Source organism: Panthera tigris, chromosome A2 (genome assembly GCF_018350195.1).
Source record: "Panthera tigris isolate Pti1 chromosome A2, P.tigris_Pti1_mat1.1, whole genome shotgun sequence".
In the NCBI taxonomy this organism is placed as follows: Eukaryota; Metazoa; Chordata; class Mammalia; order Carnivora; family Felidae; genus Panthera; species Panthera tigris.
Window position 1 is genome coordinate 16984234 of NC_056661.1, and position 24073 is coordinate 17008306.

The 24073-nt window shown below is 51.2% G+C and overlaps 2 protein-coding genes across 8 annotated transcripts in view; both read right to left on the reverse strand.

Moving 5' to 3' along the window:
- Positions 1–325: 325 nt before the first annotated feature.
- Positions 326–14027, reverse strand: CSPG5 (chondroitin sulfate proteoglycan 5). 4 transcript variants are annotated; one of them, XM_042978830.1, is made up of 5 exons: positions 13762–14027; positions 12046–13159; positions 8879–9067; positions 6989–7064; positions 326–684 (listed from the first exon to the last, which is right to left on the reverse strand). In XM_042978830.1, the coding sequence occupies exons 1-5, from the start codon at positions 13856–13858 to the stop codon at positions 523–525; spliced, it is 1638 nt and encodes a 545-aa protein (XP_042834764.1). In that variant the 5' UTR covers positions 13859–14027; the 3' UTR covers positions 326–522. The 4 variants fall into 4 exon arrangements, with proteins under 4 accessions (XP_042834764.1, XP_042834767.1, XP_042834765.1 ...); XM_042978833.1 differs by lacking the exon at positions 13762–14027 and adding an exon at positions 13475–13521; XM_042978831.1 differs by lacking the exon at positions 326–684 and adding an exon at positions 10136–10304 and having other exon boundaries at positions 6988–7064.
- Positions 14028–19961: 5934 nt separating this feature from the next.
- The window catches only part of SMARCC1 (SWI/SNF related, matrix associated, actin dependent regulator of chromatin subfamily c member 1), a 201888-nt gene continuing 197776 nt past the window's right edge, over positions 19962–24073 (reverse strand). For 3 of the 4 annotated variants that reach the window (XM_042978828.1, XM_042978827.1, XM_042978826.1), the window contains exon 28: positions 19962–22131. In XM_042978828.1, the coding sequence (XP_042834762.1) occupies positions 22034–22131 (98 nt within the window). In that variant the 3' untranslated portion in view covers positions 19962–22033. Of the gene's footprint in view, positions 22132–22401; positions 22684–24073 lie in introns of those variants that run through there. The other variant, XM_042978829.1, reaches the window with a different exon arrangement.

A 24073-nucleotide genomic window follows, 5' to 3' on the forward strand; every position in this document is an offset into this window, starting at 1 on the left:
GCCATCTAAGCTAATATATAGACCATTTCTGGGATTTCAAACATGTACAAATATATGCTTTTAGTGAAGGTAAGAATTCCAACTCAAACTGACAAGAATGGGTGGTGAGTGGACACAATGACATTAGGAAAATGGCTTTTTAAAAAGTTTTATTTCAAGAACTTTGTTTTTTACTCTTATTTCAAAAAAAGGTGGGTCAAAGTACAAAAAAAAAGTAGTTGAATAACAGCGTAGGTTTAGAAATCACAGCAGCAGAAGCAATGTACAGACAGCACAGACAAAACAACCCAACGTATGCAATTTTGTTTGGGTTCTTTGCTTAGTGTGTGTGTGTGTGTGTGTGTGTGTGTGTGTGTGTGTGTGTGTGTTTCCCCTCCTGTACAAAATACATCAAAGCATGCCATGAGATCAGAAAAAGAAAAGAGTTTAACAAATGGTTACAAGAAATAGACTCTGTACAAGAGGAGGTCATGTTTCTCCCCGCACCCCCCCCCCCCCCATTTCCTCTCTTCTTGTTCTGCTTTAGGTTAGGTTATTCTGAAGACAGTTCACCTCCAAGTCAGCCTGGTCACCTTTGCCACCCTCAAGTTTGGGTGACATGGAGTTCTGGATGTTAAATGACTCCTCCTCTTTCAGGCAGGACTTGAGAGCTTCCTGGATTTTGTGGGGAGCACTAGGGTCATCCTGGAAGAGGAGAAAAGATGAGGAGGGGCATGAAGGAGACAGTGGGTAGAGGGATCAAATAACACTCTAGGCTTTTGAAAGAAGAAAGAAAGAGGCTCTAAGACTCTTAGCAGCTACTTTCTAGGAATGTCTTCCTAAAAAAATACTAGCCAGACAGGGATGAAAGCTGGCAGGTAACCGGATTACAAATCCCTTTAATGGAGGCCAGTCTGAGGTTTTCAGAGGGGAGGGGGAGCGGGTGGGGGAAGGGGGAGAGAAATAGTCCCTTTAACACTTGATCTGGCCCCTCAAGAGTCTCAGAGCTCCCCTTGGGCAGGGCCTTCCATCCTGCTGCGGCTCTGCTTTCCCAGAAAGGTACTGGTCAGGGAGCTCCCCTAGTCAGGGGCACGAATAGGCCCATGGTCAGGTGCAGAGCTGCTCCCAGCAAAACTAGGGCCCCTCTCCCCATGGCAAGTATACCTCCTTTGACAAGAGGCCAGAGATGTGCGTGCCCCTTTACCAGGAGAAGTTGATCTACCAAAAGATGCTAGGGGCGCCTGGGTGGCTCAGTCGGTTAAGCATCCGACTTCAGCTCAGGTCACGATCTCGCGGTCCGTGAGTTCGAGCCCCGCGTCGGGCTCTGGGCTGATGGCTCAGAGCCTGGAGCTGCTTTCGATTCTGTGTCTCCCTCTCTCTCTCTGCCCCTCCCCCGTTCATGCTCTGTCTCTCTCTCTGTCTCAAAAATAAATAAACGTTAAAAAAAAAAAAATTAAAAAAAAAAAAAGATGCTAACTTACAATCCACGCCCGGGTGAGTCTGGCCGCCTCCATGGTACTCGTGCGGCTTCGCGTCAGACAATACTCACAATACTCATGCGGCTAGCTTCCCACCCATTTCTGACGTGAACCCGCCCCATGTATGCATGTCTCTCCATGTACATTGCCTGCAGCCCTGTGACAACCTCCTGGCCCTGAACTGAATTTGCTTGTCAGAGGTTTTCTGGAAACCCCACACCAGTACATAGTCCTCCAGGTCTGTGTTCTGGGCATTCAGAGAACTCCCACAGTGGCACCGGCCTTCCTGCCGTGCTTTTCCTGCAGGGCCATCTGGGGGTTACAGGCACACCTCATTTTTATTATGCTTTGCAGACACTGCCGTTTCTTTTCATTGAAAATTTAAATTTTTTAAATTTAAATTTATTTTTTTTAATGTTGGTTTATTTTTGAGAGAGAGAGACAGACTGTGAGCAGGGGAGGGGCAGAGAGAGAGGGAGAGACAGAATCTGAAGCAGGCTCCAGGCTCTGAGCTGAGCACAGAGCCCGATGAGGGGCTCGAGCTCACGAAGGGTGAGATCATGACCTGAGCCAAAGTGGGAAGCTTAACTGACTGAGCCACCCAGGCGCCCCAAAATGTTATTACACTGAAGGTCCGTGGTAACCCTGCAGCAGGCAAGTCTGTGGGTGCCATTCTTCCAGCAGCAACTGCTCACCTCGTGTCTCTGTGTCACATTTTGGTGATTCTCGCAATATTTCAAACTTTTTCATTATTATTATTTTTGTTATGTGATCTGTCATCAGTGATTATGACTCAGTGAAAGCTCAGATAGTGATTAGCATTTTTTGCAATAATGTATTTTTTAATTAATACGTACATCTTTTTAGACAAAGTGCTATCGCACACCTGCTAGATTACATGCTGTAACATCACTTCTATGTGCCCTGAGAAACCACAGAATTTGTCTGATTCGCTTTATCTTGACATTCACTTACTGCAGTGGTCTGGAATTGAACCCACAATACCTTGGAGATATGCCTATATACCCAGTGTGATTCAGCTGGCCTCAGTTCCTTCTTAGGCACTCCAAATAGCTATTGTAAGTGCTTGGAACTCTGCTGATCAAAGAGGTTGGGTGAACACCCAGGCAGGCTCACCGGTGGCCAGAAGGGTAGAGAATGTTGCTATCTGACCAGCTAGCTCAGACCTTTCTTGGTTTAACCACTTCCAAAATTGAAGGTCATCATCATGCTGAAGGAACATGACAGTCTCCACACAACTGTGGCGAGTCCTTGCCCATGCTGACTGCTACTGAGTTTGACCCATAACAGCACTAGGTCAGGGTAGTGACTAGTTGGACAGAAGGTAGGGAAAGGCTTCAGGCTTATACAGGACACTACGGGTGTTCAAAAGTCCTGTGCCTAAACAAACCACTGTCACCTCCCCCTGCTCCCAGCCTCACTTAGCACTTTTTCAGAAGACTGGCTTGAATACAGCATTATAATACAGTTTCAAAGACCTCAGGAATGATTTATGGACAACAGGAGAACACACGTTCCCCATTCACAACTCCACAAGAATAAGAAGAAATGAACTTCATATAGTGTTGAGGCAGATTTCAGGTACTTGGTATTTTCTATTACTGCTGGGAGAGATTTAGAAAAAAACCTTTTCAAGAGCATAAATTTAGATGTGGTGAGATGGAAAGATCTCCATGATATATTAAGTATATGTATACACGTACACACACGTACACACACAGGCTTTAGGGAGAGGGAAGCGGGAGGGGGTAGATCTGCAATTTTCATTCCATGTACTTCTGCGTGGTTTGGGGAAAGACACTGGGCATGGAAGCTTGAGAGGTGGGCCTTTAAAGGTCCTGGGTCGGGGCACCTGGGTGACTCAGTCGGTTAAGCGTCCGACTCTTGGTTTGGCTCAGGTCATGATCTCACGGTTCGTGGGTTTGAGCCTCCTGTTGGGCTCTGTGCTGACAGGACGGAGCCTGCTTGGGATTCTCTATCTCCCTCTCTCTCTGCCCTCCCCAACTCATGCCCAAGTACACTCAAAATAAATAAATAAACTTAAAAAAAAAAAAAAAAAAGTAAAGATCCTGGATAGAACAGACTTTGGATCACAGCAAGCCTGGAACAGGAGAGGATAGCCTGTGTTCACCCACCCTCTCACGAGGACAGTTCTCACTTCCGTGCTGTTCCACATCCTGCTCCCCCCACCCCATCCTTGACATCAGACAGGCTTTGAGGGCAAACAGGGGCATCATGTGAGGAAAAGTAGATTTAGGGGTGTTTACAGATCTGGACATCTAAGCTGTGATGCCATGAAGGTGAGGGCCCAAATGAAACCTGGCCCCTTGAGGGCTCATGGGATTTAGACAGATGAGAAAGCCGACTTCTGGGCCGATAGGTGGGATACGGATATTCTAAAAATAAGGAACATATGTATCCCACGATGCTATTAGACAAGCTAAGTACTTCCAACAAACAGCACAGGTGAGGCAGTGTCTAAACCAAGATGGAGCTATCCTAATCCACATGTCTCCTCCAGAACTAGATCCTATTAAGCTTAGGGCTGCTGAAACCCTCTGCAGAAGGCCCGTCTGCCTTTGGTTTGCAGAAGTCACTCGTGGAGACGGAGCTGGCCCTCCATCTGGCCTAAGTCCTGGCAACTGCTCTGCGTCCCCCTTCCCGGCATTCCACCCCAGCCAAATGGACATCCTTCAGCCCAGGGGTAGTGTGGGTTCAGGCCCGCACCCCCACTTGTCCAGACACAAATCTCTCTCAGAAGGGGATGGGCAGTCAGTATTTTACCAAATACATGAAAGAAATCGAGCCTAGGAGTAAGAAAGATTTAAACTGGGGATGGGGAGGACAGGGGAGGACTAAAGGACCCCATGGACAAGTCTAGTAATTACTAGACTGAAATCCTGGAAGGTCTGTCAAATCTCAGGAAGACCAAGTTATATCCACGACCTTCGCTGACGGTGCAGCGTTTGCCGTGGGACTCGGGTGACTTCCCACACGCTGTGCTGCCCACACGCTAGCCATTCCTCCCCTTTCCCCGATGCTCCTTTCGGGGGCTGGCTGCTCAGCTCCAGGGCCCACGCACTCTCGGCCACTGGCTCCCTGGCTGTGGAACCCAGGCGAGGAGCCGCACGAGGCCACTGGAGCCGTGGTGGGGAGGGGAAGTGTCGCCGGCACAGACACCAGCAGCGGCTCCTTCCCAGATGTTGTCTGAAATCATTCAGAGTGTGGCCTGTAGAGATTGCTGGAGATGGGTGGGGAAAATGACCCACTCAGTCCACTTCACTTATGTAAAAGAAATAACCCCTAAGATAAGTAGGACTCTCCAAAATTTTCAGAGCCTTCAATACCAAGGGCATTTGAGGGGTGAGGGGAAGGAGGTGGCAGAGACTACATGGGCGGGTGTGACTTGGAGGCTCCTGGTTCCCCCTCCCAGCTCGCCTGGAGATCTCCCGGCTTTCATCCTGCTGCTAACATCACTGGTAAGCAGCCAATGTGGCGGCTGAAGCAACAGATAGGGCTTCACGTCATAATAAAGTGGCAACGGTCTTAACTGCCAGTGCCTGCAAGACCTTCAGTATGACCAAGTCTGACTTTTGGGCTAGGTGGAGAGCGTTAAGAGATGAAGGTAGAAAATCCACAAGTACACACCCTGCTGGATGGGACAGGCATCCCCTCTCATGCTCAGGGCTTTGGCAGAGAGGACATGATGTCCCCTGGGACACAAGTTGAGGGAAAGATGCCAGGTGGGAATGACCTTCGAGATCCAAGAGGTGACAGAGACCTCCAGAACTCATCTTGCCGCCACTTCACTGAGAGATGTCCTGAGTACTGCCCAGAAAACCCCACGGCCCTTCTCAGCAGAGTCCGCCATAGCTGCCCAGTCCCTGCTCCACTCCGTTTTTAAGGCTTGCCATGTTCTGAGTTCAAGGTCAGTGGGAACGTTCATGGACAAATGCTGTCCCTTCCACAAAGTTGGGTCAGCCAAGAAGAACTGGAAACCTCTGTATTGGCTCATGCAACCAAGACCTCCGAGAAAAGCTAATTCCTTCCTCTCCCTCTTTGGGAAGAGGGAAGGAGTCTTTCTACACTTGGGGTGACAGAAAATGTATGTGTCAGAAACTTTCTTAAGACATTTGCACTCTGCGGACAATGAATACCCTGACTGGAGGAACCATCGTACAGGTCTGACCTGCTGCCCCACATGTATGAGATGGCAGATCAGACAACAGAACCAGAAGACCTTGCAGTAGGCCATCAGTCACCAGTATTCCACAGATGACTGAATGCATACTACCTCGAGGCGCTGGGCTAGGTGGGAAGGGGGTATACGCACAGGCCTATATCCTGTGGGCTGATGAATGTGTTTATCAAGATTAAAGTTTATAAGACATCTTGTTTCCTCGGTTATTATGTCCATCTTGAACTTATTAATATCTTGATGCATACCAAGTAAAATAATATCTGTTGTTTCTCTACCCTTTATATCAAAGACTTCAAAAAATTATCCTAAACTAACCTCTTTCATTTCTTATTTAAAGGACCTCTTTGCTCCTCCTCCACCAGGCCAAGTTCTTCTTTCCTGGGGTTTGGTGAACAAGGTCCCATTTACTATTCTTCTCTCTTTTCCTTCTGGGGGCTACACTTTACCCATCTATAAAAGGAAAACAACGATCTAGATCTGTGCTGTCCCATACGGTAGCACGAGCCATGTGCCGAATTCCTGGACTTGGCCATGACACGATCTGGAGCTTGGATGGTTTCCGCTTTATTTATGAAATTCTCTCTGACAGTATCCAGTACTTAACTGGTTGTCTGGTCCAGATAACACACTAAGCCCGGATCTTTAGAAACTGGTCTATTGGGACCTTCTATTGGGTTTCAACTGACATTTACAAGCCCATCTTCCTAAGAAGAGAACTTACCCCCAGACTCATGCTTCCACCAGTGTTCTGTGCTTACCTTACCCTCACCAGTGGATATATGCCTGCCAGTTTTAGGGTGCTTAAACAATACAAAGGACACTGTTTTCCTAGCCATCCAGAGGTTTCTGCTCTCATCCCAAAGAGCAACTACCATTCACTTCAGTGCCTGCCAGGAAATTCTCTCTCAATGAAAGCAGAGTGTTTCTTCTTGATACAGAAAATAGAGAGAAAAGGAGAAAGACAAATCGGACTTCTAAAGTCTAGACGAAGCTAAAAATCAGGAGTCCTCCTAGACAAAGAGCTTCCATACTACCTGTAACTCTGCGCATCAAGGAAATGACACGCCATCCTGCCCTCAGTTCCACAATCCCCGTCCCAGCAGGTCACCCTGAGCTGACCTCCAGAGCTGTGGGGAGGGGTTCCACACTCACTTGGAAATAGATCAAAGACAGGGTAGGGGCCGGGTGTGCATTAGCCTGAGGGGAGTTGTGGGGGGAAGACGAGTTACCTGACAGACAAGTTACCACAGAGAGCCAAGGTGAGGGCAGGGGGGAAGGAGGTACGGGGAGTGTCTCCAAGCTTCCTTACGTTTGGGTGAGAGCCTTCGGCAATGGTGGAGAGGGAGAAGTTATCGTTGTGGAGCTCAGACGGGGTCCGGAATTTGCTGGTTAGGACAGAAGAGAGCAGGGAAAATGTGAGTGAAGTGATCACGGCCAAACCTGACGAGAGCTTCCTGGGTCAAATACTGTATTTCATCAAATGCCATGGGCCGTAATAAGATGTGCCATTACTTGCTGGACCGCTGAGAAAAAAACTTCTACCATTTAAACTGTGATCCAATACTTTCTTATCACCTAGAGCGTTTATTATATACTGGAAGTAGCTCATTGTGACATTAGATAAAGAACTGATGGTGATATGAACAGCTCTGGCCAGGATCGCGAACGCCAGGCACTCACAACTACATCATGACTGCATCTGGCCAACAGTGGTTATAAGATACGAGCAACCAATTTCAGGCATGTGAATATGGGGGCAGGGGCGATGTGTATCTTAGAGTCAGTACAGCACAGCAGTATCTGTCGTGCTACGTGTGGTGTTATCAGAGCGGTAACCGGCCCTGGGAAATGAGGGTGACAGCGTTTGAGCTGAAGGGGCACGGGGTCCATGCTCTGTACAAAATGTGTAGCCTGCTAGGGGAGGAAGGCCGAGAACGGGCCCTGTCTCTGGCTGCTGCCCCCCTAGCAGTTGCCCCTTCTCTCCCCCACCCTCCTCAGCAGCTATCCTGATAGGTGGTCGCACCCTCTCCCTCTGCTCCCCTCTGCTGCAGCCGCCCTGGGTGCAGGCGTGGGGAAACAAGGGTCCTGGCTTGTGATCACAGGCACAGATACGGCCCCGCCTCAGTGCACAGGCACAATGGAGAGACCCCTTCTGCCCCAGGATGGTGAGCTGAAAGGCCAGCGAGTGCACGTTGCATGAGTTTACCCAGCAAAGGAGCAACAACAGATGGTGTTTGTCCTTTTCCCAGGACCCAGGGAAAGTCCTTCAGTCACATTCTCTGGAGGGGGTCTCAGGTCAGGGGGAGGGGATAAGGGGGCAACAGGGTAAAAGGGAGGTTGGGGGCAGTTCTGCATAAATTTTCTCACGGGCCCCCAGGCGGCTGAACTGCCACCTCCTCCTTTTCTGACTCCAGTGACACTTTAGGACATTCTTTGGCTCAGTGCTAAGAGTGATTCTCTCAGCATATAAGGTCACGTCCAAGTGTTGAAGGCACGGATGTAAAGGCAAATGCGTGCTGACTGACACAAGCACACAGCAGCCACTCCTCTGCTGAGAGAGAAGCTGACACGAGACTCTATTCCCATCTGGCCCTTAAAATCCACAGCAGAAGTTAAGCCTAGCCCCTCCCACGCCCAATATTCTACTTAGGAGAGGTAAAGTGGATTTCCCGAAATTCCTTGCACTTTTGTCCCGACCAAGGGTTGACAAGTTTTCTACAGCAATGCACTGCCAAGCCCCTTCTCTTCCGTGTTCGCGGAGGAAGAGCCCGTACTGACAGCAGGTCTGAGGGAGCTGGGGTTCCTTCCTGTAGATGTGTGAGTGGGATCCTCACACCGGCCATGACGGACAAAGCCCTGGGAAACAGGTGCAGTCAGCCAGTGGTGGGGTGAGCATAGTGACCTACACGGGGGACCACAGCCAGGTGCACTGGTGGCCTTTTCTTTAAGCACCATCTATCCCCGGGGTGGGGGGTGTGGGGAATAGTGCCAGACAGTGGCAGAGGGGCCACGGGGTCTTGGGCTCTACGGCAATGCCAGCACATCCCGCATAGGAATGGATACACTTGGATGAGTGTTTGGTGTGAAAAACACAACTAGGGATGTAGAGCAGGTGCCCGGGCCCCTCGTGACGATGTCCCTGGAGCAGGTGGAGGGGTGCGGACGTAGGGTCAGGTGGGGCGGGCCCACACAGACTCACTTGGTCCTACGCAGCTTGGTATTCTCTGTCTTGAGCAGATATAGCTTCTTGGCGAAGAACACTGTCATCATGAAGAGCAGGAGCAGTACAAGGGCGGCCGAGCCGACGGCCACGCACATCACCTGGAAGTCGGTGATGATGGACTCGCAGCGCATCCCCTTGTGCCAGATGTAGTCCTGTGTGTTGCACCTGTGGCGGCGACAGAGAGAGACTGAGATGACAGGCAGGCAGCCGTGGCCACAGCGAGGGCCTGGTCCCTGAGCCCCATACTCACCTCAACAGCCCATTCCTGGGACTGTGTTGAGGAAGTGAGATGTCCCCGATCTGTGCAGGCCTCATAGCTGAGACTCTGTACAACCACCCCATGAGGTGACGGGCACTGAGGAGGGCACTTGTTGGGATGAGCGCTGGGTGTTGTATGTTAGAGATGAATCACTGGCTTCTACTCCTAAAACCAGTACTACACTGTATGTTAACTAACTTGAATTTAAGTAAATCTTAGACGTCCCATGAAGTGGGCAGAGCAGCGCTAAGGTCCATGATATAAACAAGGCAACCAGGGCACTGAGAAACTGAGTGAACTGGTCATTCCCATGAGTATGAAGTGACTGCGGAGGGTGAGAACCCTGGCTTTCCCCCTCGCAGCCTCAATGACAATCACAGGATTCTCTCAGCTCCCCCTGCCCTTGGCTCTGGGTGAAAGACAAGATAATAGGACCTCTGGCTCCAAAAGCAGTCAATTCACTCTGCACGTGAGAACCTATCTTGCTGTTCTGCAGTCCCATCTAGTTCACCAGGCTATCCAGACGCCAAAATGTAAGGAAGTGACAGACAAGGACGAACACAAAGATGGATGTACATTCCCCTCCTATCGCAGCCCCCCAAATTCTGCCCCTAAAACTTCGTGTCCTATTACCATGAGAAATGTCAGGAAAGCACAGTGAGAATCAACCCTCTGGGTGGGTCTTAGTCCTTTTGTTGAGTGACTTTCTCTTGCCCTTGGGGACATTCCCAGGCTCCAACTCTTCCAATGACATTGCTGTTTCCATGGGAACCAGGCTGCTTCAAAGAGGAAAGATGTGGAAGGATACAGAAGCAGGCAAATGAGGGAGGACATGAACCTCAGGGTGAATGACAGACAAGAGAAAAGGGGTCCAGGAATGGGGAAATTAAGTATTGGAGAACTGGGCTCCTCCACCTCCGGAATAGGGTGGGGAGATGTGACTTAACAGGAAATTTCTTTCTTTTCCAACTGACCCTCTGCAGTCCAGGGAGGCTATGTGTCTGGGGAGGGCGGGGAAAGAAGATCCTGCTAACTTGCTGCTCTGGAGAAGTTCTGCTGTAGCTCCGATCATTTCCCTGCAGTGGGCCAGGGCGGCGGAGACAAAGGCATGCTGCAGTCTGCAACTGAGGGCTTGGCAGTCTCCTGTGAGTGGAATGCAAAACAGTTTCCGGGCCACAGCCGAGCCTGGTTGTGCACAGCGGGAGGAGGAGGCTGTGGGGGAGGAGGGGGGAGGCCGGAGAGTGACCCCGGGATGGAAGGTGAGCAAGGGGGGGGGGGCTGAGGGGGTGGGGAAGGTGGGCGGGGGGAGACTTATGGAAAAGCCCTTCTGAGGCAGGACCCACTGGAGGGTCCCTGGTCAGCACACCCACACAGCTTACTAAGGACAAGCTTAATTTCTCACTGGGGCGTCCCAAGAGCTCCAGGAGGTTCTGGGACCTTTTCTAGCTCTCCAGAAGCAGCAAGGACCCTACATTTCATACTGTGATAGGAGAAGACTACTTTGAAGGTGAAAATGCGGGCCTCCGATAGGGTGGAAGATAATGATTTCACTGCTCCCAGGCTAAAATCATCACTGTAGTTCCCCTAACGAAAGCTTGAGGAGCAAAATCACAGGGTTTCCACATATTTCTGGTAGCCCTTAACCAACAGGCAAGGTCTTGTTGCCATAATTTCTTGATCATGGTTCCTTTTAGCAATGACTGGACTACTCCAATCAGAACAGTGTGGGCACATCCTATATGACTGACCCTAATCATCTCACGATCATTTATATGAAAGAAGGAACTAGAAGTCAAGCTTTAATGCCAAAGGCACAACATTCACGCCTTCTACATGTTATTCTTCTATCAGAACATCAAGACCTACAGAATTTGAATTCTTTACACACCTCCAAAAAAAAAAAAAAACCAAGAAAGAGAAACATCAGGAATGACATTTAAAGAGACCCCCCAGATTACAGAAATTCTCCTCCTAGGACCAATGGAAACAGGTACCAGAGGAATCTGGGGGTTCTACTCTACTTCTAGGGCCTGTAGAGGATGGAGACAAGGAAACTATCCACATCACCCCTGACTTGTGATTCTTCCACAAAAAACCATTGAGCTCTCACGCCATGACGCAGGTGTATGAGGTATTCCTGAGGTGGCATGGGATGGTGGCTACAGTCAATGTCCTTAGAGACACTAACCTCTCTGGGTCTTCAAAACATTCTGCACTGGGTATCCCAAGGAAGACAAAAATCAAGGTAGAAGGGAAAAATCCACTACCCCAAATTAAGAGACCCTACCACATCTGATATGCCAGGAAAGATACTTTGTTTGACTTGACCTTTTTGAATGGCTGCTTTTGGGGTCTGCTCCCAATAAGAAGGTCCTCACTCTGACTTTACATGCCCACCTCCCTACACATGCCCTGCAGGGAGATAGGGTCTTCCTGTAGCCGCACACATGGCTCAGAGCGAGTGCTCCGCAGCCATCTTTCTTCCAGAGTCGGCTTATAGGCCTACTTTTTCTGCTAGCATAGCCGGAACTCTCCAACGAAACACCTGAAGCCAGTAAAGACCTCTTTCCAAAACCCTTAGAGAAGTCCCCTCCCTTTGCCTTTATAAAGCTTAGTGGTTTGATAAAGAAAACACGCTTGGAGGAAATACAAAATCTTATTTCTGAGGAATCTCTCCTTGTGATGAGATCACAGGAAGTACATTTAAGAAGTAGTTCCCCATAGAAGATATCTGAGTGAATGTCTCTTGATCCTCTTGGCCTGGGAACATACAACCTCTTGGAAGTTGTGCCTATCACATCCCCCTCTTTGCTGAGTCTGCCTCACATACACTCTTCAGGAGTTCTTTTACAAGCCCCTGTGCACCTGCCTGCCACACCCTTACCTGCAGAAGGCCCCTATGTTCTCCACCAGGTAGCACTGGCCGCCATTGTGACAGTAACTTGGAAAGAGGTCGCACACTGACCGGCAGGAGCCGTTATGTCGCACAAAGCCGCTGCGGCACTCAGTGCCATTCTCGCTTGGGGTCAGGTCCCTGCCTGGCTCTCCAGGGCGGGGCCTGAGGGCGATGCTGCTGCCAGGGACCATCCCCAGAGTATGCTGTGGGGGGACAGCATGCCACCGACTGGTAGGCTGGCCAGTCCCGGGCCCCAGACCAGGCTTCTCGGTAGGCACCAGAAGGTCACTTTCATCTTCCAGGTCTCCACCTCCCGCTGCATCCTTGTCATCCTCCTCTTCCTCCTCCTCTTCATCAAGGTCATCATAGAAGGATGTGGTGGGGTAGAAGTCAGATTCATCAAAGGGGGTGAAGTCATCGTATAAGTCAAGCAGGCTCCAGGAAGGGGTCTCTCCCCCAGTATCAGGGTGGTGCTCTGAGGTTCCTGGCGACCCTGGGAAGCTCTCCAGGTCGGCACCACGGCCCTCACCATCCAATCCTTCGAAGTAGTCGATGTCAATTATATCTGACGCTGGCTGGGGCTCCATTGTGCCCTGAAAGGGGAATGTGGGCTCTGGCCCATGAGGGTCATGTGTGCTGCCTCCCAGGTTCAACCAAACCTCCAAGGGGCTCTCCTTGGGGTGTTCTGGGCCGGGGCTCAGCATGTCGCCAGGTGTGGGGGAGGGTGGTCTGCTGGCCTCTGTAGCCTTGGGGATGGAGGGGGCCATCGATGACTGTCCCAGGGCCTCCTTGGGAGCCGGGAGCGTGGCTGGAAGGGCCTGGGTGTCGCCGCTGCCGGCCTCTGCGGTCACTCCACCCAGGCCAGGGCTGTCAGCCTCCAGCCAGGGTGCGCCGGTCACCGCTGCCGACGCCTCCAGCACCTCCTCTGGCCCGACACTAGGCCCCATCATGGCCTGCTCACCGCCAGGTGCGGTCCACGAGGTCTCATCTTCCTCAGCTGCTGGTGGGCCGGCCTTCTCCCTCGTTTCGTTGGCAGTCGGCTCCCTCGCCAGGATGCTCTTCACCTGCTCGTGGGCCTCGACGGCGCTGCCAGCCTCACGGGCTGTGGACGGGAGGTAGGGGGCGCGGCGTCAGGGCCCCGCCCCCCGCCCACCCGAAGAGACCAATTCAAGGTTTCCCAAGGCCCCGCCCCCACCCCGCCCGGGCCCTTTTCTCGCTCAGGCCCCGCCCCTCGGCCATCATACCCCGCCCCCGACAAGCCCGCAGTGTACCCGCGGCTGCTCCCACCTCCCACCCAAGGCGGAGGTTTTACCCTCAGGGCTCCACCTCACCTCCAGACCCCGCCCTAAAGTCGCACCCTCAGGGTCCCGCCCCACGCCAGGCCCCGCCCCAACTCTCATCCTCATGGCCCCATCACCTCAAGGTCCCGCCCCGAAGTCTCACCCTCAGGCCCCTCCCACCCAGGCCCCTCCCCCAACCGGCACCTCTGTCCGAACACCCCGGCCGGGGCCGCCCCCAACCCCTCGGCCTCCCCCAAGTATCCCACCTCTTCGCGCGCCCCTTCCCCCGCCCCGGTCGCGGGCAAGGAGCTGCCCCGCCCCCTTGCCACAGCTCGCTAACTCCGCCTGTACCCGAGGCCAGCGGGACCCTGGCCCAGGGTGGGGCGCGAGGGCCGCGGGGGTCCTGGTCGCAGTCGGTACCTACCCGGCGCGGCCCGGGTGGCGAGGACCAGCGCGGCCCCCAGAAGCAGCAGCAGAGGCGGCGGCCCCCGGCCCGGGCCCCCGCCCCCGGCTCGGCCCATGGCGCGGCGCCCCGACCGCTGTCCGCGGTCTGCCCGGCTGGCTGCGCCCTCGGCTCACCGGCCGCCGCGCCTCCCGCCCGCGCTGCGGCCGTCTCAGCCCACGATGGGCAGCGCGAGAAGCCGCATGCCGCCGCCGCCGCCGTCCGCCGCTGTCCCCGGAGCGCCGCGCCTCCCCGCCTCCCCGCGCCGCCGCTGCCGCGCTCAGCGCCGCCCCCACCCCGCCCGCCGCGCCCGCCCCGCCGCACGTAGCTCTGACGCCGGCCCCGCTCGATCCGCCTGCCGGGGACAGACAGACCCCCGGCTCGGGACGCCAAGACAAACGGACGTGGAGTAGCGCGGGTGCGGAGCACAGCGCCGTGCGTGGCGTTAGCCGACAGGTGCACGGGCGGGAGACCTGTGGGGCGGGGCCCGCCCTCCCCGTGGAGGGCTGGCACGGGCCCCCCACCTGCGAGGAACCCACCCGCCACGCGGCGAGCACGGAGGCGGGGGCCCAGACATCCGCAAGCTTGGGGCGGGGCTCGGAAGGGCCGCAGGGGGCGGAAGCCCGAGCTGGAGCTGTGGAAATGAGCCGAGCCCGGGGTGCACGGAGCCTCTCAGGTTTCTGCGCCAATGCCGTGTTCGGGGAGGGGAAGGGTCTCGGGGAGGTCTGCGGGTGTCCACGAGGGCGGGGCGGGCGCTGGCAGCGCCAGGCAAGGGGGCGAAGCCGACGGCCCGGGCTCTAATCGGATCAGACCTAATCCGTCCATAGCCAAAGCCCATACCTTGCACAGCCAGGCCCGCCGCAATGCATCCCAGGGGCAGGGGGCAAGACCTTCCTCTGACTGCGACTAACCCACCTTCCTTCTTGCCTCTTCGGGGCAGCCTGGACAGCGGCCTTTAATCCTGGTCCCTTCCTCGCAGGATACATCACCGCCCATGTGCTCCAGGTCACCAAAGTTAAAGCTCCTGGACAGACCCAAATGGCCTAGATCACAGCCTATGGACGCGCGGGCACCAGGCCCAGAGTTAGAGTAGTCTGCGGGCCGTCCAAAGCTCAGTTCGGCCAGGGACCCCTCATCCCCAGATCCCTGCTTGGCTGGAGAGTTGTGGCCTAGTTACCTAGTTTATTGCCCAAAGCAACCGTCTACCTCCTGATGTGTTAATGACCCGAATGATGACATTCAGGGTCAACACTTTAGACGTGACACCCCTGGTATTTGAGACACTCCCATTTCTGCAACTAGGCAGCCACATAGATGACTAAATTGGAGAATCTATCCCTTAATGTCCTAGCGTGTGGCTCTGGATGGGATTTCCTTGGTTCAAAGTGTGTTTCTCTCACTGAAACTACTGCTGCAGCGGTCTGTTAAGCAGGCCTGGTGTTCCCTTCCTTCCAGGTCTGCCTGGCAAACTCCTTACCCCAGAAAGCTCAGTTCCTGTCACCTTTTGCCTCTGCGAACCTGTCACTGAATTGTCTACGATAATTCCCCACTGGATTGCAAGGCACTTTGCACAGGGTCAGGCACAGGGAGGCTCCCTGAGGTGGTGTAGAAGCATAAACAAATGAATGGCAACCAGGTACTCCCACCCCAGAACCATAGGTCTGGAGCTTTCCGCAAAGGGGCTGACTTCCTGAGGCTCTTTCCACATGGCTTCTTGCTGCCTCTGGGGACAGTAAATACCAGTTTGGAACAACCACCTTCTCTGAGCAGAGGGTCAGGCTGGGCTTTGTACTTGTTGGTTGGCCACAGAGGCACTAATACAGCCTCCAACCCCATCTCGCTTCCCTTGTCTGTAGCTTATCCCTGTATCTTCTTTTTTGGCCTATGTACATGTTTTTAGGTGTTCCTCTGCTTCTCTGTGTCTCCTGGACTCTTGAGTGGTGGTTTGTCAGAGTGGAGGATATTGGTGGACACGTCTATCTCCTCCTTCTTGAGGCCAGTCTGTGTGGGAAGGATGCCTCAAGGATGGGTCCCTTTGAGGTCTGGGGTATGACAACTACTCGCGTGTTTTTCATAAGGTCTGAACGGGGCCATTCTTCCACTTCTTTGTTAAGACTCTAGCTACTTGTTTTTCATTTTAAAATATTTCATTAAATATTTAAATATATTTTTATTTTCACTTAAAATTTTTTTTCAGTAGGCTCCACGCCCAGCCTGGGGTCTGAACTCACAACCCCAAGATCAAGAGTTGCATGCTCCACCAACTGAGCCAGCCAGACACCCCTTAAGTTCAATTTTTGAATTATAACGAGCATATGGTATAAAATGAAATATGGAAAGTCTCCTTCCTCAACGACCTTCTTCCCTTCCTGGGAGACAAATTTTAACCTTCTTCATTTTGGGATTTTATATCAATGGTTGCCACTCACTTTCATTCTGATCCTCCCTAGCAGACCTCACCAGCAGTTTCAGAACTCAGCACAGCATACCTGGTTTGGTGACACCTCTGAGATGGATGGAAGCTCATCGTGCAATGGGGTGTGACACAGCAGGATTCGGCATCAGATCTGTGTGACCTTGGGAGAGTAACTCAACTCACATATGTTGAAAGTGGTAAACATAGTGTCCAGTGAATGCAATACTTTTTCTGGGCACAGTGGTTAAGACATAGGAGTGAAAGAAAAGGAAAATTAGATCTAGAGCTTGTGCCCATGTCCATTCAAGTTTTTTGCATTTGGGCATCAGGGATGCTTTATGAAGATTCCATATGCCTCGGAGGTTCCTATTGGGTTTGGCAACCTGCCTCCAGTACCAAAGCAGGCATAAGGCCCATTGCCATGGCTACAGCCTGCCTCCATGTGCACAGAAAGCCTCTAGCTTAACTAGGGGGCTGTCCAGGGCAGGAGCTGCTCTGGTTGCCATGGCTGGGACATACTTTCATTGGGACAGGATGCAGCATGGTTCCTCAGTAGTAACTACTGTCATTTTAGTTTTCCTAGTACTGTACTCTAATTTGTCTCGTTCTTCACCATCATGCTACAAATACCTTACCATTTTGCACATTTGCACACTGACACAGATTGGTAAGGCCAGGACTTATGCTAAGATCTTGATTTCAAACCTTTTCATTCTTGCTTCATTTCATAAGAGTGATCAGGATGCAGAGGTCAGGCCTCACTTGGCAGAATGGAAGCCCTGCCTCTCTTCCCAACCCCAACACCCACACCTGGGCATTGAAACATTAATGCTATGATTTCTTAACAGGGTAGAGTGTGACAATAATCCAGACTCATGTCCTAAGTCAGAGTCAGAAAGGGCCATCTAGCATGGCCTCTCCCCTGCCAGCAGAGTTCTGGGCTGCAGGGCAGTCAGCTCTGACCATTTTGGGGGATGAGCTGCTAGTAGTGGACCTTCTTGCACTATTACCAGGAAGAAGAGAAGAACCAAGGGCCAGGGACTTGAGTTATTAGCGCTGACAACCACCTCCTCACGCAGGAACTGGGTTCTTCTCAATTGTACAAGTATTGATCCTAGAAAAGCATGTGACAATTTAGAGGTGGGCATCTTGTCCAGGCAGGCAGTGGGTTTGCTGCAAGACTGCTGCAAAAGCCCCTGAATTTCATTACCCTAAAGCCAAGTGATTTGGGAGAAAGCCACACAGCACAGCCAACACAGCATCAGATATGGAGCAACTAGGCCTCTCCCAGCTGGCGACCTCTCCAAGTGCTTCTCAGGAACCCCACAGCTACTGTACCATAAGCAGACCGGAAAAAGGAATGCCAGTCAATCTGGATGGCCATGGGAAATCCGTAAGTGGCAGGGCCAAATCAGCCATGGAAATCAGCTTGTGCAACGGGGTTATTACCATCCAATGTCACTGCTGCTTCCTAACTCCCTCAGGGACCATCTGGTGGTAGTGAGAGCACCTTAGGTGGGAGGTTGCCGTAGAAGAGAGTGGGGGGTATTTTCTTTCCTCAGTTGTCTAAAGGTGGTGGTCACAGTGCTGTATTAAGGCATGGCTATTTTGCTGAAGTTTGCAAAGGCTATACCCTAAAGGTCTGTAGTGGAAGGGCCTCGAGAGGCCTCTGGGGACACAAGAGAATAAAGATGGATCTAGTTCTTCAAGGCAGGTGAGGAACAGGAAGAGGGGATCAGAAAAGGCTCTCCCTCCTTGGGGTCTCACGAGTTGGGAGAGGGCTGGGGGATCCGCGGGGAGAGCTAGCTCCGGCTGTTTTTGGAACCTCTGATTAAGCTGATTCACAGGACTCTCCCCCTTTAGTCACTACTGTCTCAGCTCTGGTTTCAAGTTCAGGGTCAAAGGTGCTTCCTAATAGGAGAGGTGGCAGGCCTAAAAACAAGCCACAGGGAAATGAAGTCCAGGGGGGCCATTCACAAGGAGACCCAACATCAGGGCTCCTGGACTTCCATCCCATTCTGCAAGGTGACTTTCTTGGCTGGATATAACCCATTAACAGGGGATCAAAGTACTTTGACCTTGTCCCCAAGAAGTCCTCCGTCAACAGGAGCAACTGAAGTGCCATCATGTTCCAGGAACGGTTGAACAGAAAGCAGCGGGGTTTCCATAAAGACTCAGGGCTGGCACTGCATATCCAGATAAAAGGGTGCTCTATTAGGATGAGGTCTTCCTGGAAAGATGAACCCTCCTCGGGTTATCACATCCAGTGGGACAGGACAGGACAGAAATTGTGAAAGCACATCCAATTCACAGACTATTTACCTTACCCCCCAGAAAGCTCAATTACACCGTTTCTTTTTCTTCAGGAACACTTGGCACTCTCTAAAAAAATCCTATTTCTTACTAGCTACTTTGGGTCTGGTATTCCTCCACCTCATAAGAGCATAAGCGGCCTGCGGTGCAGTGGCCTTGCCTACCTTATTCATAGTTATTATTTCATGGCATGCAAGGTCCAATGCCTGGCACATACGCCTGCAAATGTTAACTGGGCTAATGGAGCTCATAGGATGGACTGTCAGGAACCGTGGAGATCTTGCTCTACCATACAGCCTTCCTGAGTAGTGGTTCTCAAAGGGTGGTCCTTTGACCAGGTGCATCAGGATCCCCTGGGAATACGTTAAAAACACAAAATTTCAGAACTCACTCCAGACTTACTGAATCAGTTCTGAGGGCGGGGCTCAGCTGCTTGCATGCGAAAAATCCTATCAGGTGACCCTGATCCATACTGAGGTTGGAAAACTGCTGTCCTTAATCACATTTGGGGGAACCACACCACAGTAAGGATCTGAGGAGACTGTGAGAGATTGATTGATTGTACATGTCCTGTTATGCTTTAAATAGAACTCACACTCAAATTTATAAACCAGTCTTTAACTTGGATCAAGGATTAACCTCCTTCATCACCCTAGGGTAGCAATGGAACTCTGGGGGACCCCGCTGGCCTGAACACCCCTTACTGGAGGGAAGAGTTGGAACAGGTCTGAAAGCAAAGCACAACTGGCCCGGCACACTTCTGGAAGAAGCCGAACGTTCACCTCTCTGCAGACCCAGATTCCACTTTTTTTTGCCTCACTGGGTTCATACGCATCTTGAAGGCAATGGCTTCTGTCTTCTGCACAGGGTTTGCATCTGTGGGTGCTCAAAGGCTGTCCTTAAAAGTGTATCAAGGTTCACAGAATTAACTGCCCTTAAGGCCTGCCTCCAACTTGAGGCTGTCTACACTGCATCCTGACATTCTCTAGCTTGCCAAAGCAAAACTACTCATTCTTCTCTTGGCAGGGTCAGGATGTTGGCCATACCCCTTTCTTCATTTTTACCATGGAAACAAACAGTGGGCAAGGCACATTTAACTGTATACTCCTTAAGTGTCATGAAATGGTCAGTCAGGAGGCCCCGAATCACTGAACTTTAATTGCTGACCAGGACTGGGTGGGGCTGAATATTTAGGTTCTTCATAGGACACATGAAGAGACTGATGTGTGAATGCAGAGAATGGGACTAGAATCCAGAAACGTTCTATTTATTCACTGAAAAAGGGAGATTAGGCCTTCTTGATCAATTTCCTCCAATCTTCCAAAACTCCCCCTTCTCCAAAATAACACCACACTGAGACACGTTTGTACAAAAAAAAACCCCACGTATTATTCCCATCCCCCCCCCCCCAATTGGGTGGCTGTATTACAGGAACGAAACCAGATCAAAGACATGAAAAGAAAAAGTCACCACTTATATTGAAACATAACAGTGTTAAGAATTCAGGTATTCTGTAGAATTGTTACCAGCATAGTAAAAATATTTCCACCTGGATCTTTTAAATTTGAAAGCGATCACATTAAAGACCTGAGGTTACAAGGGACCACAGTATGAACCAGAATTCCATTTTCCTTCTAAGAACCCAGTGGAAAAGGTAAGTATTTGGAATGAGTTTCCTTTGGGAAAGACTGGCAGGAAATAGGGAAAAAAAACCCTGGCCACTGTCAAAAGGCACTGGGATCTTTCTGGAGGCAAATGCATTGGAATCAAACTCCAGCAGGAACGAGCTCATTTTCACTCTGAGAGTCTAGAACACACACACAAAAGGAACAAGGTCTCCTTGGTTCCAGTACTCTGATGGTAACCGGGGCTACCTGGTTAGAGGCAACACCTGAGGGTTTGAAAGGCAAATTTTAATTGTGGTTTTATTTATTTTTTTGCTTTCTGATACTAAGAGAAAAAGTTGAGGTGTTTTACAAATACCTCCCTACATCCTCTCATATGTAAAGCTTTACAGAATATATAGAAAAAGATACCCAAAAGGTGTTCCACTTTGCATTCTAAATAATGAAACTGCCACTTGAGAGGGTGACATGAAGAGGCCAGGTGCTTTGGAAATCAAGCTCCACCAAACACACCCTTCCCCCATCCACAGAAGAACAGAAGGCAGGAAGGACAAGAGAAAACCAAGAACTCTCAAGTCATTCATCAGCAGGGGTTGAAATGGGCTCAAGTTAAGGCATTTTTGTGGCTCTTCCTCTGGAATGGCATTCCAATCTCCCACTCCGAGTACCCCAGCCCTCAAAAGCATGATGCTCTGATTGCCAACTGGGTTCCTTGGTACCCCCAGCATCTCCTTGGCAACCCTGACAGATGGAATGTGAGATCTCAGAAAGGGAAGGGAGAAGGTATGAGAGGCCATTGATCCTGCCCCACTTCTCCAATCCCATCCCAAACCTAAAGTACCGCTTCACTAAACCCCACTCACCCTGGACTGCAAGAGGTAGTTTGGGGACTTGAACCCCCAGCCATCCTAACCAAGTTCCATGAGCTAGAATATTCAGCACTATCTACTTACTTTTTTCTTTTTTTTTCCTTTTTAAAGGTTTTTTGAAAGAGGGAAAAAAAGAATGAGTACAAAGCAGTGAATAGTGGACTAGACTCATTCGATAGTCATTGCCCTAGACTCCTACAGCTTTCCTGGCTAGTCTAGGGAACTAAGGAATGCCTCCCCAAATCCCTCCCCCAAACCAACAAACCATCTGCATAGAAAGCCAAACCGGTGGGCCAGGGATGGAGTGGGTCTGCTCTAATGCTTGTGCGCTACCCTACCAGGGACTGAAGGGGCGTGTTCCGCTACTCAGGGTGGAGGTCCCTCATGGTCCTCGCTGGGAATAAAATCAGTGGGGTCCCTTCCCCATCTCTTCGAATTTTGGTGCGTCTGTGTGGGGCAAAAGTCTCATGAAACTTCATCATCAGCACCAATCTCAGCTCAGGTTAGCAGAAATAAGGTCACTTATAATGCCTTTAGGTATGTTCCTTTTGGCTATTCCCTCTGCCCATCACCATTTTTTTGGTTCCTATTAACTTAGGATGCTCTCGTTTAAAGCAACAATGACAAAGGAAAAAAAAAAGATAATGATTATAAAGCATTATCCACATAAGACAAAGCAAAAAACTGTGGGGGAGCCAAAATGACAGACGTCAAAATCTAATGCTGACAGGACCTGCAGAGAAACTGTACGCATACCCCACACCAGGCTGTGGGGGATGCGGGCTACTGTCAGGATGACCAGGGCACACTGTCACCATAAGCCTCTCCTTGTGTACTGGCTGAGGAACTAACACAAGAGGTGTCAGAGCATGGAGAGGGCTGGCAAGAGGAATGGGGAAATATGGGATGCGTGCTTGGGGCTGTGAGGAGAAAAATCCTAAAAGAAACCCAAGGAAGCTGAGGAACACAAGTCTCGTCATCCGCACTCCAGCTGGTGGCGCCGGGCGTGGACACGGCCTGCATCTTCCAGGCTAGGGGGCGGCCGAGGCTGGTGGGCCTGGAGCAGGAGGCGGAGGGACTCCATCCGTGGGCGGCGGAGGCGGTGGCGGCTGCTGCGGCGGAGGGGCATCTGCAAACACAGCCAAGAGGGACTCGTCATTGCTGGAAACGCAAGGGCTTGGGGAAGAGCCCGTTCAGAGAGAGATGCCACGGGAAGTAATCTTCCTCGCAGCAGGCAATCAGCACAGACTTTGTGGCACTGCTGCCACTGTGGTCTTCGCAGTTCAGGTCCACTGGCCCTCCAGGTCCCCGCTCAGGTGCTGGGGTGTCTGAATCTGTCCCAACCTCCTCCAAGGCGAGGCCCACCCCTTCCAAGAATCACTCCAGACCTTGTCAGAACTTAAGTGTATTTTGAGTTTATTGCATTTTGATGGTTCTAATTGTTATTTCTTCAGTTAAATGATAAGCTCCTTCCTGGGCAAGTTCTGGGTCTTCTTTCTCTCACAGTGCCTGGCCTAGGTGGGCACAAAATAGATTATCAATAACTTCTTGTTGATTAAGTGTCTCCACCAGGGCCAGAGAGCTTCACTCGAGGCGGCTGCTCACAAGGTGGACAGTCCTGGGATGCCCCACAGCTCCTGAACTGCAGTCCTTGGATTTTTGGCCAAAACTAGGTCAGGTCCTGAAGGGAACAATTAGTATCAGTGTCTGGGGCTCTTTCCTATTTCAACTTTAGCTGCTTAGCGTACAAAGGAACCCTAGAGATTATTTAATCCAGGGCTTTTAAAACCTTTTGATTTTGTCAGAAATAAAAACATATGAAACAAATAAATAATTCAAGCACAGCCTTGCTCACTGGTCAGTTCATCCAACTTCCCCCCAAGAGATTGCCACCAAACTGCCAAAGCTCTTCAAAGCTCTGAGAGAGAGCCCACTGGTCAAATCTCTTGAGTCCTCTTTTCAGAGGGGGAAACTAAGGCCTGAAGGGAGGAAGCACCCTGGCCGAGGAGGCCTGCCTGGTACCCAACAGCCAAGTCAGTGGCTCAGAATCCCTGAAACACTCACTTGTGGCAGGTAGTGGGGACCTGAAACCCCCCATATTCTCAAGGTGCTCCCCTGACGGCCCTTCAGGATGAAATCCTGGACAGTGTAAAGACCAGTGATCTCAGCTCTTGCAACTGGGATGGCAAATCGGGCAAGTCTCCCGGCAGGCTGACACATTTGCCTACCATCTGTAAGTTAACGACGTGAAGGTTCTCTTGCCAAGGAAAAGAAGTATCCCTATACTACAACCTCTGACCGGGACTCAAAGGAGATCATTTTTTCTATTGTCATGATCCTATACCCAGCTACACGGCTTTCTTCCATGCTCCCACACTATCTTAGTCCCTAGGGGCCCAGAGAGAAAGGAGATGAGCTTTTATGCAGCCTGCCTCCTGGCCCTGTGAAGCCTCCCTGAGCGCTGCAGCGCACTCCAGGCACTTTGTGGTAAATCCTGTATACTACTATCCACTTGTTCGTTTCTTGTTTTCCCAACTACAGCTCCTGGAGACTAGGAATTCTCGAGACCTAGCTCTCGGTACCGTCAATAGGAGTTGACTCCTTGGCACGTATGTGAACATCTAAATGAACCAGGACTAAAGACGTGGCTGGGTTATCTGGCCACTACTGACTGCATTTTGGGACCATTCTGAGAAGATCTACAGGAGTAAAGGACAGGTCAGAGCTTCTGAAGCAGTCTTCTGGAGGCCAGGACTGAGGGAGAGCAAGGAACTGGCTTCATACACCTGCCAGACACACACTGTGTCCTCTCCATGGAGTCTGCTGGGACCTCCTGTTCCTTCTCAACATAGCCCCTCAATACTCCCTCCTTAGTCTAAGTTGCTACTACCGACATCCCGGAGTAGATATGAGAAACTTGTTATTTCTGCCCTAAACTGTTTTTTTCTTTCTCTGACCCTCCAATTTTGAAACCTGTGTCCATAGAGGCTCCTGTAGGAAAACAACTAGCAGCTCAGTATGTCTAATAAGATTCAAGCTAGACCGGCTTAAATAGGAGCAGGCGAGGAATG